Here is a 16,009-nt window from a genome sequence, read left to right as displayed (position 1 = left end):
GAGTACTCTATGACTCACTCTATGAGTGGTTCCACTCACTCCTGGGTATATATCTTAGAGAAACTCCCAAAGTGCACAAGGAGACATACAGAGGAATGTCATAGCAGCATTTTTTGTAACAGTAAAAAAAAAAAAAAAAAAAAAAAAGTGAAAGAAACATGTAGATATACATCAACCACATAGGACTGTGGCATATCCATACAATGGAATATCATACATCAGTGAAAAAGGAAATAAACTAGAGCTGCATGTGTCTGCACAGATGAAATGGAAATATTTAATGTTGAGTGAAAATAGTGTGATACAATTTAAATGAAGTTTAAAAACACTTTATGGAACTCAGGGTTTACAGAGACATGTAGTAAATGTATAAGGGAATGCCTGGGATGATAAACCCCAAATCTAAGGTCATGGTCTTCTGAGTAAAGGGCACTGAGGGTACTTCAATTGTAGTTGTCAAGTTTTATTAAACATGGCAGTGGTTCATAAGTGCTTATCAGATGATTTCTTCTGCATTTTACATGCCGAAATATTAGGTAAAAAGGGAAAGAATAAATAAAACACCAGGCAGCTGACCCTGTTGGAAATTTTTTATTTACCACTGCAAGGTTTTTGCTCCAAAGTGTCACACCAGACATATGACTACAATGTCTCATGCGTCTTTTTGTGCTTTAGTTCATGACTGCAAAACACACACTTAGCATTTGACAACAGGAAACACAGAGGGCAGAAACAAATCACAAGGACTAGTTGGTTTAGGCTACAGCCACCTTTCACCCAGGACTCTTTTACATCCAAGAGAAATGGACCCTGAATAACTGGTCTCCTAGCTGACTCTCTGTGCCCAGCTGTGTTTGGGGTGACTTGTCATTCAACCCACACAAAAAGTTATATCTCAAATCAAAACGGACAGACATATGCAAGGTCTTAATCAATAAGTGCTCAACAAATAGATATTGATTTGATGCAAGAGGTGGAGTCACAGATTAATGAGGGCGGACTCCTATTTTCTACTTCAGAAATCTCTGAAGAAAGAACCAGATCACCTTTTTGGGCAACGGTGCATTCTGAAATGGTCTCTTATCTTATTTTCACCTCTGTCTCACACCCTTTTTAGAAATGCTCACTGGCATCGCACAAGGTGTTCCTTTAAAAAATGATGAGATGCTTTCACACAGGCTCAATTACTATAATTTGATAGTAAATTGTCAATGTTTCTGGTACAAGGTAAGCTGATGTAAAGACTACTGAAATATTTTGATTTGGCAGTTTGACATCTCTGGGTAATTTAAAATGCACTAAGATGGAGTTTCAGTGGAAAAGCAGAGCAATTATATTCTCTTCATCTGTTGATTACATTTACATGGAGAGCAATGAATTGTCATTAGGCAAATAGTAATACTCAATGTCATGAATTTCTAGCCTGACTGCTGAGACATCTGATGCCTTTACCATTGAGAACTCAGCTAGGACTCTAATTTGTATGCCATTTGCAGTGTCTTTTTCTGCCTACTCCGCCAGGCATTCTTAATTCATTAATTAACTCAACAAATACATGTGGAGCACCCATGAGACAGCTTTATCCCAGGCACTTAGAATACAGTGAACATAACAGACAACTCTCCTTCAAAATGTATCTCATTTCTGTAATCCCTGCTAAGTGAGTTCAAGGCTGACATCTAAGATGTTCTGTAGTGGAACCTGGCTCCCATCAGGGGCAACCTTTAATTTGGATTCTGGAAGACTAAAACTTGGAGATAAAAAAGAAGAAGAAGGAGAAGGAGAAGGAGGAGAAGAAAAAGAAGAAGAATGAAAGGATGCTTCATGACCGAATGATGATGGGTGGAGTTGATAACTCTGGGATCAGGGGCCCCGCCCAGCCCACCTGAAATTCCTTTGATGGTACTATAACGCAGCTGCATCAATTTATAAGGAGCCATGTTTCCTGATTTTTAGTCTAGAATCCAACTTTTCTAGATTGGAGTAGTAGATGTTACCAAGAAGAGAATGCTCGTCAGCTTTCAGCTTGTAGGAAATGTTTTGTTTTCTCTTAGCCATACCAACCAAAGAGAAGAAACCAGTATGGTGAAGAGATCTCTAAAACATGTTATAGAAAACCACTAACAAGTGCTTTCCTAAACAACACTTGGCAGGTGCTGGTCAACCTCATGATGAAGGTTTCCAATTATCCAAAAGACTTCCCATGAAAGAGGGATTTGTTATTTTTTCTGTTTTTTTTTTTTTTTCAGAGGATGGGTAGAAGTTATTTCTAATGCTTTTCTATGTCTGTACAGAAAGAAAAAATAATGACCATAAGGTTATAAGGTTCCTGCTCAGATTCTCAGGGAGAGGCCAAGTATAACTTGACTTGTTGAAGGAATGAAGCCCTTACCCATCTTGTCTAGGAATTCTGTCTTAGGGCAGTGGATTAGGGTGACATCTGAAAGCCCAGAGTTTTAATGTTAATAGAGAGGGGTCCAAAGGCAGAATCCACGGTTCTGGAAATACCACGATGCTTCCGGCACTTTCTGGGCATTCTCAGCTGCCAAATTAAAGTGAAAAATAGGCTGGGCATGGTGGCTCACACTTGTAATCCCAGTACTTTGGGAGGCCGAGGCAGGTAGATCACCTGAGGTCTGGAGTTGAAGACCAGCCTGGCCAACATGGTGAAACCCCGTCTCTACTAAAAGTACAAAAATTAGCCGGTCATGTTGGTGGGTGCCTGTAATCCCAGCTACCCGGGAGGCTGAGACAGGAGAATCACTTGAACTTGGAAGGCAGAGGTTGCAGTGAGCCGAGATCGTGCCACTGCACTCCAGCCTGGACAACAAAGAGCAAAACTCCATCTAAAAAAAAAATAGTAACTTAGCTTAAAGATGATCTGCTGGTGGCCTCAGAGTTTGTTTTTAGCCAGGGAGTGCCTACAGGTTTTGAACACTATTTCATCAATTATATCATTCATTGGGGTAGGCTTCCTAGTCATTAGTCCTATCTTATACAGCTGGCCAAACAGGTTCTGAAGGGCAATGTCAACAACAGAACCCAGGAATCCTGGTTCAGGGGTAAGTACTGTATCCACTCAGCAAGGCTCATAATTTAGATTTAATTAACAACGTGGACATCTGTTTAGAATAACAGGTAGGAATTCAAAACCTAGCTGCTGGTTATTTACCCATTCAAGTGAAAACACATTTACCCACTCAAGTGAAAACAGAGGGAGGCATAGTTGCAAAAGACCTGATTTCCTTTTTAAAATTGTCTTTCTTCTCTGCCTACATGTAGCCAGATGTCATAGACTAAGTCAATAACTAAATTCCTCCTGAAGTGACTGAACACTGAGAAGGGACCGGTCTATCTCAGAGAGTCACTTTGGTGATGCTGGTGGGTGTGACACCTAGCAATCAGAAACCAGCCAATGACTCACAGGAGATCCCACCTGTACTTTGTTAGGGATGGTCTCCCCAAGGATAATAGAAACTGATTTTAAGATAAAAACAATAAAATTCTTCAATAAAAAGCACAAAATTCAGTCCAAGAGCAGGGGCCTTATGAAAAGCACAAATTAAAGTATTAAGAATTAAAATAATTAAATAAAAAAGCCGAGGCCCCAGATTGCACACTGATGGTTGAGGTGTCCAGCATTGGAACTGGCTGCACCATAGTTTTGGGACTCCATCAAGGACTGTGGCCGAAAACCTGTGTGGAATGTTGTAGAAGGAATTTCTCCAAGTACAGTGCTCCACCCTCTACATCAGCTTGTTAAAAATGAAGGCTCCTGGGCTTCGACCAGGAATACCCACTAGGAATGTCTCCAGGTGAGCCCAGGAATCTGCTGGTGACTCTTCACATGCTAAAGTTTGAGAACTGCCGGGTGACTGCCCTGCGTGGTGAGCTTGATTGAACGCTGGCTAAGGTTTGTTTCCACCTGGGCAACCTCTAACTCTAGGAGTTGATCCAGGATACTTTCACTTCCTTCATCATTTTTGAAATGCTTGTTTTTCGAAAAGCCAAATTCTTCTTTGCATCCATGATTCCCACATTTAGCTTTCTCTGCATCTGGCCTAACCCCACCTATAAAACAGGCATAGGAACTGTATTTGATAAGCATCTCTTTCAATAACACAGATGAGCAAAATGCATTCCTCAGTATGACCCGCATATTCCATTTCCACACACTGTCCTGCTCTGTCTTGCTTATTTTTTAGAAACAGGAGTATGATGAGAGAGCCATCCTAGCCTTGCAAACACATCTGTCACTGTCTTCTGGGTGTCAGAATGAGGAAGGGGCACAGAGAGCAGGTTTCAGAGGACGGGTCAGGGCTGTCCAAGAAGGGAGGTGGCCAGGCAGCTGTTTACAGGTGCAGCTGGTGCCACATGGCAATCTGCCGGCGAGGGTTTTTGAGCATCTCCTCCCAGTGGCTGCGCTCAGAGCCCGAAGTGTGCAGGCCCAGGCTGCAGTGGCCAAGCGCACAGCTTTGCCCTGACTCGTCCTGGCCTAGCACTTCCAGCTCCACACTGGAGGCCTGCAGCAGGTCGTCGGGCAGCTCAAACATGATCATCTCGTTCCACACGGGGTTGATCTTGTGCTTGGCTCGTTTAGTCTGCTTCTTCTTCAGCTTCCGAGCCTGGTGCTTCAAGGTCACCTTGACAGAGACATCTGGGGAGGGGCAGAGGGGAAAAAGAGACAGAGAGAAGGGCCAAGAGTGAGTTTCTAGGATCTGGCAGGGCCCAGGACAAAGCTCCCTCCTGGTGCTAGAAAGATGATATCTCTAACTCAAGAGTTTGGACATCTGTGCCCCATATACCCAACATCCTAGAGGGCTCAGTTTTTCCTTCTGGATACCCCAGCACAGGTCCCAAGTCTATGTGACCATAGAAGGCTCTGCTATAACAGCAGGAAAGCATCCCATCTGGACAATCTGTAATTCTAGGAGTCGATCCAGGATACTTTCACTTCCTTGCATTGGAGATTATTCTCTGCTCCCCCACTGGGCCATGCATTCATTCAACAAATATTAAGTGTCCACCCTATGGCAGGCACTGGGCATAGACGTGGGGATACAGCAGAAGTTCTTGCCCCTATAGAACTTGCACTAAAGTGTAGGAAACAGCCAATACCACGATATATAAGGCTGACCACTGGGTGGCCTGTGATTGGGGCATGTTAGAGTACCAAGAGGGAACCACCCTTTGCTACATGACTTCATATCCCCACATCAAACCAGGTCCATGACAATAGCTCAGGGGTCCTGCAGCTGGATTTTAAACTCAGACCAGAAAAATGAAGCCAGCCCCCAAGTCTTCATCCCCTTGATTCTTGGTCTAAGCAATTTTGTCTGTTATTAAAATAGGAGATCCCCTGCTGGTTGGTTGAATTCTTCTGATCCGTACTTTTTAAAGTTTTATTTGAAGACCCCCAACTTCCTGTGGAAGAGGGATGAAGGCAGACTGCCTGTTACTGCATGCTCCTCCAAACTCAGGACACTGCACCAAGAGAGCTGGCCCCGAGGAAATCCAAACAGGTCACCAGGTGATCTTTCATGTCACATCACAAGGCTGGACTGGATTACTTAGGGTTTCCAAAGCTAATGTGAGAATAATTGTTACTTGTATTTAATGCTGTAATTATCACCCCTGGGAGGTTAGTTTGTTATTTTTGCAGAGATAGTTGAGAGAGGAAGTGTTGTACTGTAATTGTCCTGACAGGAGCTATAAAAGAAAGCAAGAAGCAAAGAATTGTCTAAAGGGAATGAGAATAAAAGCATTGAACTTTGACCTTTGACTCAGGAAACTGCCAGCAAGACCAACTCTTCTGATTTCATTAGCCCCAAGTCTTTTGCTTGAAATTCAGAATGCAGTGGCAATTCTTTATTTGCACCCTGCTATAAATAGAGACTTATTTATATCTTGTTAGGAGCATGTGGCTGCCAGTCCAGGTATTATCTGGCTAGCCGAGGATGCTTTCCTGCTCATATTGGAGAGCTTGCTTTGGTCTCCAAGATGCTCAACCTGGGCTGGGGTATCCATAAGGAAAAACTGAGGCTTCCGGGGTGTTGAAGAAAATCTTATTTGGGTATATGGGGCACAGATGCCTGAAACCTCAGGCCTCAGCCCACGTACCCACACACCTTCTGCCATCACCCACACTCAGCTGGTATGAGGGTGGCAGTTGGCAAAAGGCTGAGAAGAGAGAAGAGACTGGGGTGGGTGGGGGGAGTGCAGTGGTGGTGAGTTCAGACAGGAGGGGAAGAACCTGGGCTTCCTGACAGCTGCCTGAAAGCTGGGTCCAGCCAGATGTGGTTGACAAAGGCTGGGCCAAGTTTTCCCAACAGCCCAGGCCCTTCACTCCACGGCTATAGTCTGACCCTTGGTTTCTTGTGCTCTGTGGTTAGGGCTGATGGTTCTCATAGTGGATCTCCAAGGAAGGGACCCCCAGGTGGCTCACACTTGGGTCCTAATGGATGGGATTGGCCCAAGAGTAAATGGATGTGAACTCGAAGAAGTGAGTGTGTCCTTGAAAATCAGTTTGTGAACTTAGGGTGAAGAACACAGCTGAGTATGGCTCTGTAGATGTGCTCATATTCCACCTCCCTGCTTACCTGTGACCATTTCCTCCCAGGCACCACCTCCCTCAGCACACACTCCCGGTAACTGGAGGGGCCTTGGCCATCCTCTCACGTCTCACTCACCCTTCCCCAGGAGCTCCTTGGACTGGTTAGAGTGGAGGTTCTTGGCTTTAATCAGCACCACCAGGAGGCGGTTGGCAGCTGGGAGGTAGCTGATGGATAGAAGGACCTCTCCAGCTCCTGCAGATGGCTCCTGAAACAGAACAGGAGACACAGGACGGGAGTCTCACCTGGGGACGGCTTCCGACCCAGCAACAAATGCTGAAGCTGGGATCATGCTGGATTTGCATCCAACAGGCATCCTCGAAACCATTTACCCATCAATTCTGGGGTCTCCACCCTTGCAGAAGAGAGCAAGGCACCGAGGAATTCTATGTGGCATGCTCTTCAATAGCAATTTCTTTGTTTGCCTCCAAATGTGATTTTTCACATACCATATAGTCAAATCCAACATACAAAACAGAGCAAAGAAATGCTACTCAGAATGCAGCAGGGGGAAGGAGGCCAGAATTCCCCATTACCCTTCACCTTCCACCACCCCCAAGCTCCTGGGACACCTCTGTCCTCTAGGGCCTCAGAGAACAGTTTCAGAATCCCTGCATGGGCCCATCAGGTTCCTGGGGCGGCGGGAGAGTTATAATTCATTACTTTGTTTGAAAAGATAGTTCCTTCCAGCTCCAGGAGGTTGCTTCATCGACAGAGGGACCAGTAATGTCAATGAAGTGCTGGGGCATATGATGATAGATCATGCCCAGAGGCAACTGGCAATAACCACACCTCAAAGGAGGTGATGCCCTGGGAGGCATCCAAACAAACACATGTATCCCTGCATGCAGCTTTAGAGTAATTCTCCTGAAATTCCTACAAGAGTTTGTTTTGAATTTCAACAAATCCATCAAGGGACAAGAACCACCAAAAGACACCTCCCAGGAGGTGGGTGTTCGGTTGCAATCCAAGCTCTGGGGAGACCTGGCAGGAAAGAGAAGGGAGTGTGTGGGCAGGGATCAGCTGAAGGTCAGGAGTCTCCTCTGTTGAGCAGGAAGAAGATGCCCTTCCCTCGAAATTCCAAAGAAGAGGCAGATGTGTGGCCTGCTGTGCCAAGATGGAGAGTGGGGAGTGGGAGTGGGGGAAGGGCCCATGGCAGCTTGTCTCTCCAGATGTCACAGCTTTCAGTCCTGTGCCCCTTCCCTCCAGGTTTGTCCCTCTTTCCCAGCTGTGCAATGAGGGTAATTCAGTGAGGTCTGGTACCAGGCTGGGGCCCTGGCTAACAGCCACCATGGCTTCCTAAGCTTCCTCCCCTCCTGTCACACCCAGGATGTCTGTTCATCCATCCTGGACCAGGCACTCAGAAGGGCTGAAATCAGTTTTTCTTTGCTCACTGTGACCTCTCTGGATTCAATCATTCAGCAAGCATATGTAATGCACCTACTGTATTCCAGACGCCATAATTAAAGCCATGAACTCAACACAATCAGCCTCAAGGAAGCTTGCAGTCGCATGGGGAAGACAGACAGGAAGTGATTAAATATGTAACATTGGGCAGCATTAAATGCTATGAAGAAATATAGATATCAGAAGATGAAGTGAGAAAATGCATATAGCAAGTTCTTAGTAAAGGTCATAAATTACAATTCTAATGACAACAGTCAAAACAACAATTATTACTAATCCAGAACAAGAGTAATGCTGCGAGCATAGACTCTATACCAGATTAACTGGATCCAAGTTCCAATCCTACCATTGTGATCTTGGGTAAGTTACTTAACTTTTCTAAGCCTCCATTTCTGCATGACCCCAATGATTCCACAAGTTTTGAGGGACTGGTCATATGAAGAAATGATTTGGGAGCCTCAAAGGATCTTGGTGATGAAATGAATGATAGCAGCTAACACTTACTAAACATTGTGTGTGAGATGCAATTACATTGTCCATCCCACTAGAAAGTAAGCGCCACTGTGGCCTCTGTTCACACTATGCAACCCCAGCACCTGGGACACAGTGGGCACACAATAAACATTTGTGAAAAAAGGGTAGCACATCCCATTTATAATCTTGACGACAACCCCGAGAGGGCTACTGATTTTGTTCCCATTTTAACATAAGAACCTAAGATGCAGAAAGGAAACATCGTTGCCAGAGGTCACATAGGCAGGAAGTGGCAAAACCAAGCCTTGGAAAGGAGGTCCAGTCTGATAGCAAAACCTAACTCCTGAATCCATGGCTCTCCAGCTTTCTCAGTTGGCAGCCCTTCCCAACCCTCTCATTTCACAGTGAAGGAACTGAGGCCCAGGGACTTGTACCAGGCACCCAGAGAGATGTCCATAGAGTTGGGATGGGCACCAGCCTCCTGGCTCATGGTCGATTATTAGAGGGCCACAGGTAGCCCGGGCTATAGCCACAGGGTGACCAGACTTGAGTCCTCTGCTCCCTGCAGACCAGGTGAGAGGAGTCAGCACCTGTTGGCCTCTGCAGGGATCTTCACTTTTGCATAGGGTGAGGTTTGACTAGCCTAACCAGCTGCACGTAGCCAGACAATTTCAACAGCACCTGCTCCCTGGGCACTGCTGCCGAAAATACTTGCGGACTAAAGTAATCCCTTCTTTCTTCTTCCTTTCCCTGGTTTTCCCTGGTTTTCTTTCTCTCAGGTCTCAGTGAACCATGCAAGACTGCCCTTGGAGGTTAATATCCAGAATCTACAAAGAACGTAAACAAATTTACAAGGAAAAAAAAAAAAACAATCCCATCAAAAAGTGGGCAAAGGATATGAACAGACACTTCTCAAAAGAAGACATTTATGTAGCCAACAGACATATGAAAAAATGCTCATCATCACTGGTTATTAGAGAAATACAAATCAAAACCACAAAGAGATACCATCTCACGCCAGTTAGAATGGCGATCATTAAAGTCAGGAAACAACAGAGGCTGGAGAGGATGTGGAGAAATAGGAACGCTTTTACACGGTTGGTTGGAGTGTAAACTAGTTCAACCATTGTGGAAGACAGTGTGGCGATTCCTCAAGGATCTAGAACTAGAAATACCATTTGACCCAGTGATCCTATTACTGGGTATATACCCAAAGGATTATAAATCATGCTACCATAAAGACACATGCACACATATGTTAATTGCAGCACTATTCACAATAGCAGACTTGGAACCAACCCAAATGTCCATCAATGATAGACTGCATAAAGAAAACGTGGCACATATACACCATGGAATACTATGCAGCCATAAAAAAGGATGAGTTCATGTCCTTTGCAGGCACATGGATGAAGCTGTAAACCATCATTCTCAGTAAAGTATCACAAGGACAGAAAACCAAACACCACATGTTCTCACTCCTAGGTGGGAATTGAACAATGAGATCTCTTGGACACAAGGCAGGGAACATCACATGCCAGGGCATGTCAGGTGGTCGGGGGCTGGGGGAGGGATAGCGTTAGGAGAAATACATAATATAGATGACTAGTTGATGAGTGCAGCAAACCAACATGGCATATGTATACCTATGTATCAAACCTACACGTTCTGCACATGTATCCTAGAACTTAAAGTATAATAATAATTTTAAAAGACTGCCCTTGGAGTGGGTTGCCCTGTGAGTCCCTCTTGATGCACATGGCACTTTTGGCTGAGTATATTCCAGCTAGAACTGGGCACTGTGGGCATGTCTGTTAACTCATTCTGGCCTAGAGAAGAAAAACATCTGGGCTGCAATGACTGAGGGCTCCACTCACCTTGTTCAAATCAGCCCATCAGCCCACACCCTCTAGCTGGGGCGAGGGGATCCCTGGCCTGGACTTCCAGCTTTCTCCTGCCCTATACACCCAGAAGTTCACCTCCTACTTCTAACTCCATGCCACCCTCTGAGGTTGTTCACATTTGTAGTAAACAGGTCAGTGATCAAAGCAGTTGTGAGTATGTATTTGCAGAACAGAGACAGCTACAGAAAGTATGATAATTGTTAGGATGAGCTATGAGGTCAGGACTTCATCTTAATTACTGTTGCTGTGTCCCTAGTTCTTGGCACAGTGCCTGGCACATGGTAGAAACTGGGCAAGGTATTTGCAGAATGAATGAATGAGTGAATGATGGCTGCTCTTCTAGGGGGCAGTGAGAGAAGCTGCTAGGTGCCTGAGACTTCTTCCTAGATTGGCTGGATTTCTGCCCTTTGGGGGCTGTACCAAGTCTCAGAGCCCAGCAGGGGAGTCTCTGCATCTCGAGAGAAAGCTAGTTTACTAGTTTAATAATCCTAAGTATTGATTCCTTCTCCCAGGATCCCCATCTGTGATTCCACAGAAGTCCCAAATCACACACTAACTAGAGAGTGGGCTTTGGAACAGCTGAGTTCCATCTGAGAGTGGCTGTGATTTTTCTGTCAATTTTCTGAGTCTGGGAAAGAGGAAAAAATGGAGCAAGGAGGAAATCATAGCAAAAAGAGGAGCAGGCAGTGGGTGAAATGTACTCTTCCCTCCTGCAGTCTGGGTGTCTATTAGGAAAGGTGCCTGCTGGCCACACCTCATACTTGTCAGGTGGCTTTCACGGCAAGTAATGAGATAGCACAGGATTTCGAGTCAGACCAACTCAGCCTCAAGGTCTGCTGTTTCCTGGCTGTGGGACCCTGTGTGGATTCCTGAACTACTATGACCATCAGTTTCCTCACCTGTAAGGTGGATAGTCATGGTGTCTCTCTCATCTGGTTGATTTGGGGAGTGGCAGCACTCAGGTAGAGTCCTAAGCATAGCAACTGATACATGGTGAGCATTAAAAAATAGTGCCCTTGGCCTGGCGCGGTGGCTCACACCTGTAATCCTAGGACTTTGAGAGGCCGAGGTGGGTAGATCACAAGGTCAGGAGATCAAGACCATCCTGGTCAACATGGTGAAACCCTGTCTCTACTAAAAATACAAAAATTAGCTGGGTGTAGTGGCGTGCGCCTGTAATCCCAACTACTCGGGAGGCTGAGGCACGAGAATCACTTGAACCCAGGCGGCAGAGGTTGCAGTGAGCTGAGATCACACCACTGCACTCCAGCCTGGCAACAAAGCGAGACTCTGTCTCAAAAAAAAAAAAAAAAAAAAAAAAAAAAATTAGTGCCTTAATCAGTATTTTTCTCTTTGCTTTAGCACGAGGGATGGCAAACATTTTCTGGAAAGTGCCTAATAATACCTATTTGGGGCTATGCAGCTTATACAGTCTTTAGATCAGTTTAGCACTGCCCATCTGGCTGAGAGACTAGTCACCTAGAAAGTTCCCTCAAGGCACCACAGTGCAGGCCCTTACATGAGGCTTTGACCCAGGGGCCTAAGCAACTACATACCATCTTGTAGCCCTGACCTTCCCAGACCCCCTTCCTGTCTTGGCCCATGGGGAACAATGATTTGCTCCCCAAAGGTCCCCTCTCTTGAGGGCTGCGGCATCTCAGAAGACCCTTCTTTCCCACTCATGGCCCCCCAACAGCAGATATGGGGAAATCATCCTCAGTCTGGGGATTGCGTGGATCACCGGGCTCTGGGCCTGCCCCCAGCCCTGATTGCTCCTTCAGAGCCCAACACACGGGGCCTTCTAGAATTCTTTATCAGAGCACATTGGTTAGGTCGCTCTTCCATGGCTCAGAGTGGAATATGTCAGATATCATCATCATTTGTCTGTGCCAATTTGTCCCCTAGTCTGTACACTCCTGAGTGGTGGAGCTCCACCCTTCCCCGCTTCATGCTCCCCTGCACAAAGGAAGGAAGGTAGAATGCCCTGCAGTGTCTGGCACATAGTAGGAACGCACAGAGTATAACTGGATTGAAATGGGGACAATACTTCATAGCAGTAAAGGTAACACATGCAGCATGGCATTTTCCACGATGGCAGAGAGAGTCTTTGCATGGCAAGTTAGAGCCAAGACTAGGAGCAGACACTAGGGATCCCAGATCCTGGGCCATGGGTCTCCTCTAGCCCTCTGCTCCATTCAAGACTCCAACCTCCCTTCCAGCCCCAAGCCAGGGAGGTCTCTGAGGCTTGTTCCCTAAGACTTGGCCTAGAGTTGCTGGGAGGACATCGGGTTCTGCCATCCCAAGCTGCACTGGCAAGTTTTACCTTTCTAACCCAGGGGTAACCCTACCTTCGCTGAAGTCTTCAGCTCACCCCACTGGGCAGCCCCTAGAGGCACAGATGTCCCATCCAGGCCCAGGCAGAGCTCCCCTGCTACACTGTGGCGGGAGAAGCGGTCGCAGGTCCTCAAGGTTAGCGTCAGGGTGGCTGTGGGGAGCTCCTCCTCCGCCAGGGGGAGCACCAGGCCCTCCTCCCAGGTGGTGTGCAGCTGCCGCTTCTTTAGGGCTGTCTGCGCCTCCACAGAGCCAGTCCTATTGGCCACACTCCCTTGGACATAGCAGTCACAGCCTCCATCATGGTTGCTGGTCACAGCTGCAGGCAAGGAGAACAACACAGGCATGGGACTTCCTGAGGACAAGTGGAGGGGGCAGAAGAATGCCTTGCTTAGGGCTGTGGAATCCAACTTAATGATGTGACCTTGGGTGTCTGAAAGGCTGACCATGCCGGGCACCAGGGAATCGCCTTTCACTGAGACATTTAGAAATAGATCATTTGAGGAGGCTGGCCTCAGCACATGCTGATTCTCTTTCTTGGAGAACAGGGACAAGACTTGGCATTTCCTGGAGCCCCCTGAACTCCGGATTCTGAAAATGTGCCAAGGTGCCAGGACTTGCTGCTGGGGGCCTTTACTAGTGGTGCTGCTGACACATAACTGTTTGTTCTGAACTTTAAATAGTCACCATGTAACCATTTTCCATGCGAATCACTTGGCTCTTACCTCATGAGTGAGTGTGGCTTTATGTTCTGAACCTTGGTGTTTTCAAAGCTTCACAATGTGTGGATCTGCCCAGAAATTTACACCTTTGGTGCTTTTCTGACTGGCTCTTCAGTGATCATTTGGAAAGTGGTAGCTGACATTTCACAGGAAGAGAAGATGAAGAACTGAGGCTATATGTCTTAATAGCAAGAGCTTTCCACTGAACTTCAAGGGACTACTTAGTCCTGGCTCTGTCACCAGTTAGATGCAGTGATCTTTGACAAGTCATATGACTTGCCAGACCTCAGTTTCCTAATCTGTAAAACGCACTAGTGTGAAGACCAAACACAATAAAGTATAGGAGGGAAGGTGCTTTAAAATCTTAAAAGATAATACAAGGAAAAAGAGTTTAATAATAATAAGATAACACAAGGAAAAAGAAAATATAATTATATATAAAATTCCAATTTATCTGACCCCATTGCTAGCCCTGATTTCTTTGCAAAGTCTTAGCTTTATTTACTGTCCTTAAAGTGAACTGTCAGGGTAGAGAAACCAAGGACATCCTGCCACCCTTAGGCTGCTTGGCTCTTAGATTGTAGAAATTTTTCTGACCATTCGGAACACCCTCTGTGTACAGCGCAAAGCCCTGTCCAATTTCAAATTCATCTATGGCAGAGATGGCTAGCTCTTCACCCCAAACTCATTGCCTTTCCTGCCTGGGCACCCACCAACCCACATTTCCCAGCCTGCTTTGCAGTTGGGTGTGCTCATGTGACGGAGTTATAGCCAATGGGATGCAAGTGGAAGTGACGTCCACCAAGTCCAGGTAAAGGCTGTTAAGGAATGATCATGCCCTCTCCTTCTCTTTCTCCTTCCATCTGCCAGATACAGATGGCAAGGATACAGATGACAAAGAGGGGGTTATGGAGCCACAGCTGGAAGGAGCCTGGTCCTTGAATCACCATTTGGAGAAAAAATGTTTGTTAACCAGGAATCCCCACTTTGGACCGTTGGGGTTGGGGATGTGGGAAATCTTTGTGTCTAAGCTCCATGTGTTCCAGGGCCTGGTTGTTAGAGTCCTAATCCTGTGCTCCCTCCAGCTGTGGATGATCCATCCTGTCTGCACAGCTCCTCCAGGGGAGACAGACACACAGAAGCCCACGAGAGTCAAATAAGAGCAGTACCTTCCAGGCTAGTCACAAACAATTCAGCCTTCTGACGGTCATAGTCCAGGCAGTAGTGGAGTTTGGGGGCCTGGTTCCAACTGGCAGCCTTTTCTGGATTCCAGGTCTCCATGACACAGACATCCTCCACCACACCTGTTAAGAAAGGCAAAAATGTCACTGCCACCCACACTGGGGTTCTGCTTTCCTGATTACACCTTTCCCATCTCTATCACCTATGCCAGAAACCCAAATCCAAGTCTTCCCAGCTGTGTGCAGAATCACAGTGGCCACACCAAGACAACACATGGGGTCAATGTCACAGTCCATTAGGCGGCATCTGTGTCCACTGGCTCCCTCACCAACCACACAAAACAAAACAGAGACTACACAACAATCCATTCTCCCTGCTTTATGTTTTGTCTTTCTAAAAGGCCTACATATTCTTTGGGTCAGGGACAACTGTGTCTCTTCTTCCCATATCTTCCCCAGTGCCCAGCCGCAGCATGGTACACCTAAAGGTTCTGCACTCTTGATGTTGATGCTGATGAAAAGGAGAGTAGAAATAGTAACGATATGTTTTAGCTGGGTGTGATGGCTCATGCCTGTAACCCCAGCACTTCGAGAGGCCAAGGCAAGAAGACCACTTGAGCCTGTTAATTTGAGACCGGCCTGGGCCACATAGTGAGATTTCATGTCTACAAAAAATAAGCAAAAATTATCTGGGTGTGGTGGCATGCACCTGTAGTCCTAGCTACTCAGGAGGCCAAGGTGAGAGGATCACTGGAGCCTGGGAGATTGAGCCTGCAATGGCCCATGATCATGCCACTGAATTCCAGCCTGGGAGACAGAGCAAGACCCCAGCTCAAAAAAAAAAAAAAAAAAATTGGCCGGGCGCGGTGGCTCAAGCCTGTAATCCCAGCACTTTGGGAGGCCGAGACGGGCGGATCACAAGGTCAGGAGATCGAGACCATCCTGGCTAACACGGCGAAACCCCGTCTCTACTAAAAACACAAAAAATTAGCCGGGCGAGGTGGCGGCGCCTGTGGTCCCAGCTACTCGGGAGGCTGAGGCAGGAGAATGGCGTGAACCCGGGAGGCGGAGCTTGCAGTGAGCTGAGATCTGGCCACTGCACTCCAGCCTGGGCGACAGAGCGAGACTCCGTCTCAAAAAAAAAAAAAAAAAAATTGCTTGGGACCTTAACTCAAAAAAACAACAAAAAATCCAATACGTTTTTTGTTACCTCTTTTGTGCCAGGCCCTGAATTAAGCATTTTATGTGCGTTATTTTATCTACACTTTACAACTCCCCTACCAGACAGATAATAGTCTAGTCCCATTTTATGGATGAGGAAACTGAGGTTCATGGAGTTACAGCATGACCCATGCCACATAGCAAGTATATGAAAGGGC

The 16,009-nt window shown here is 46.4% G+C and overlaps 1 protein-coding gene across 2 annotated transcripts in view; it reads right to left on the bottom strand.

Annotated features, from left to right (window-relative positions):
- Positions 1-575: 575 nt before the first annotated feature.
- SYT13 (synaptotagmin 13) overlaps positions 576-16,009 on the bottom strand; it is a 46,384-nt gene continuing 30,950 nt past the window's right edge. For both annotated transcript variants that reach the window (XM_050757606.1, XM_050757607.1), the window contains exons 3-6: positions 14,619-14,753; positions 12,745-13,046; positions 6,690-6,819; positions 576-4,657 (exon numbers count right to left, since the gene is read on the bottom strand). In XM_050757606.1, coding sequence (XP_050613563.1) covers positions 4,353-4,657; positions 6,690-6,819; positions 12,745-13,046; positions 14,619-14,753 — 872 coding nt within the window. In that variant the 3' untranslated portion in view covers positions 576-4,352. The remainder of the gene's footprint in view (positions 4,658-6,689; positions 6,820-12,744; positions 13,047-14,618; positions 14,754-16,009) is intronic.

The sequence above is a fragment of the Macaca thibetana genome, chromosome 14 (assembly GCF_024542745.1).
Source record: "Macaca thibetana thibetana isolate TM-01 chromosome 14, ASM2454274v1, whole genome shotgun sequence".
In the NCBI taxonomy this organism is placed as follows: Eukaryota; Metazoa; Chordata; class Mammalia; order Primates; family Cercopithecidae; genus Macaca; species Macaca thibetana.
Note: the sequence above shows the minus strand (reverse complement) of the source record. Positions and strands in the feature narration are given on the sequence as shown.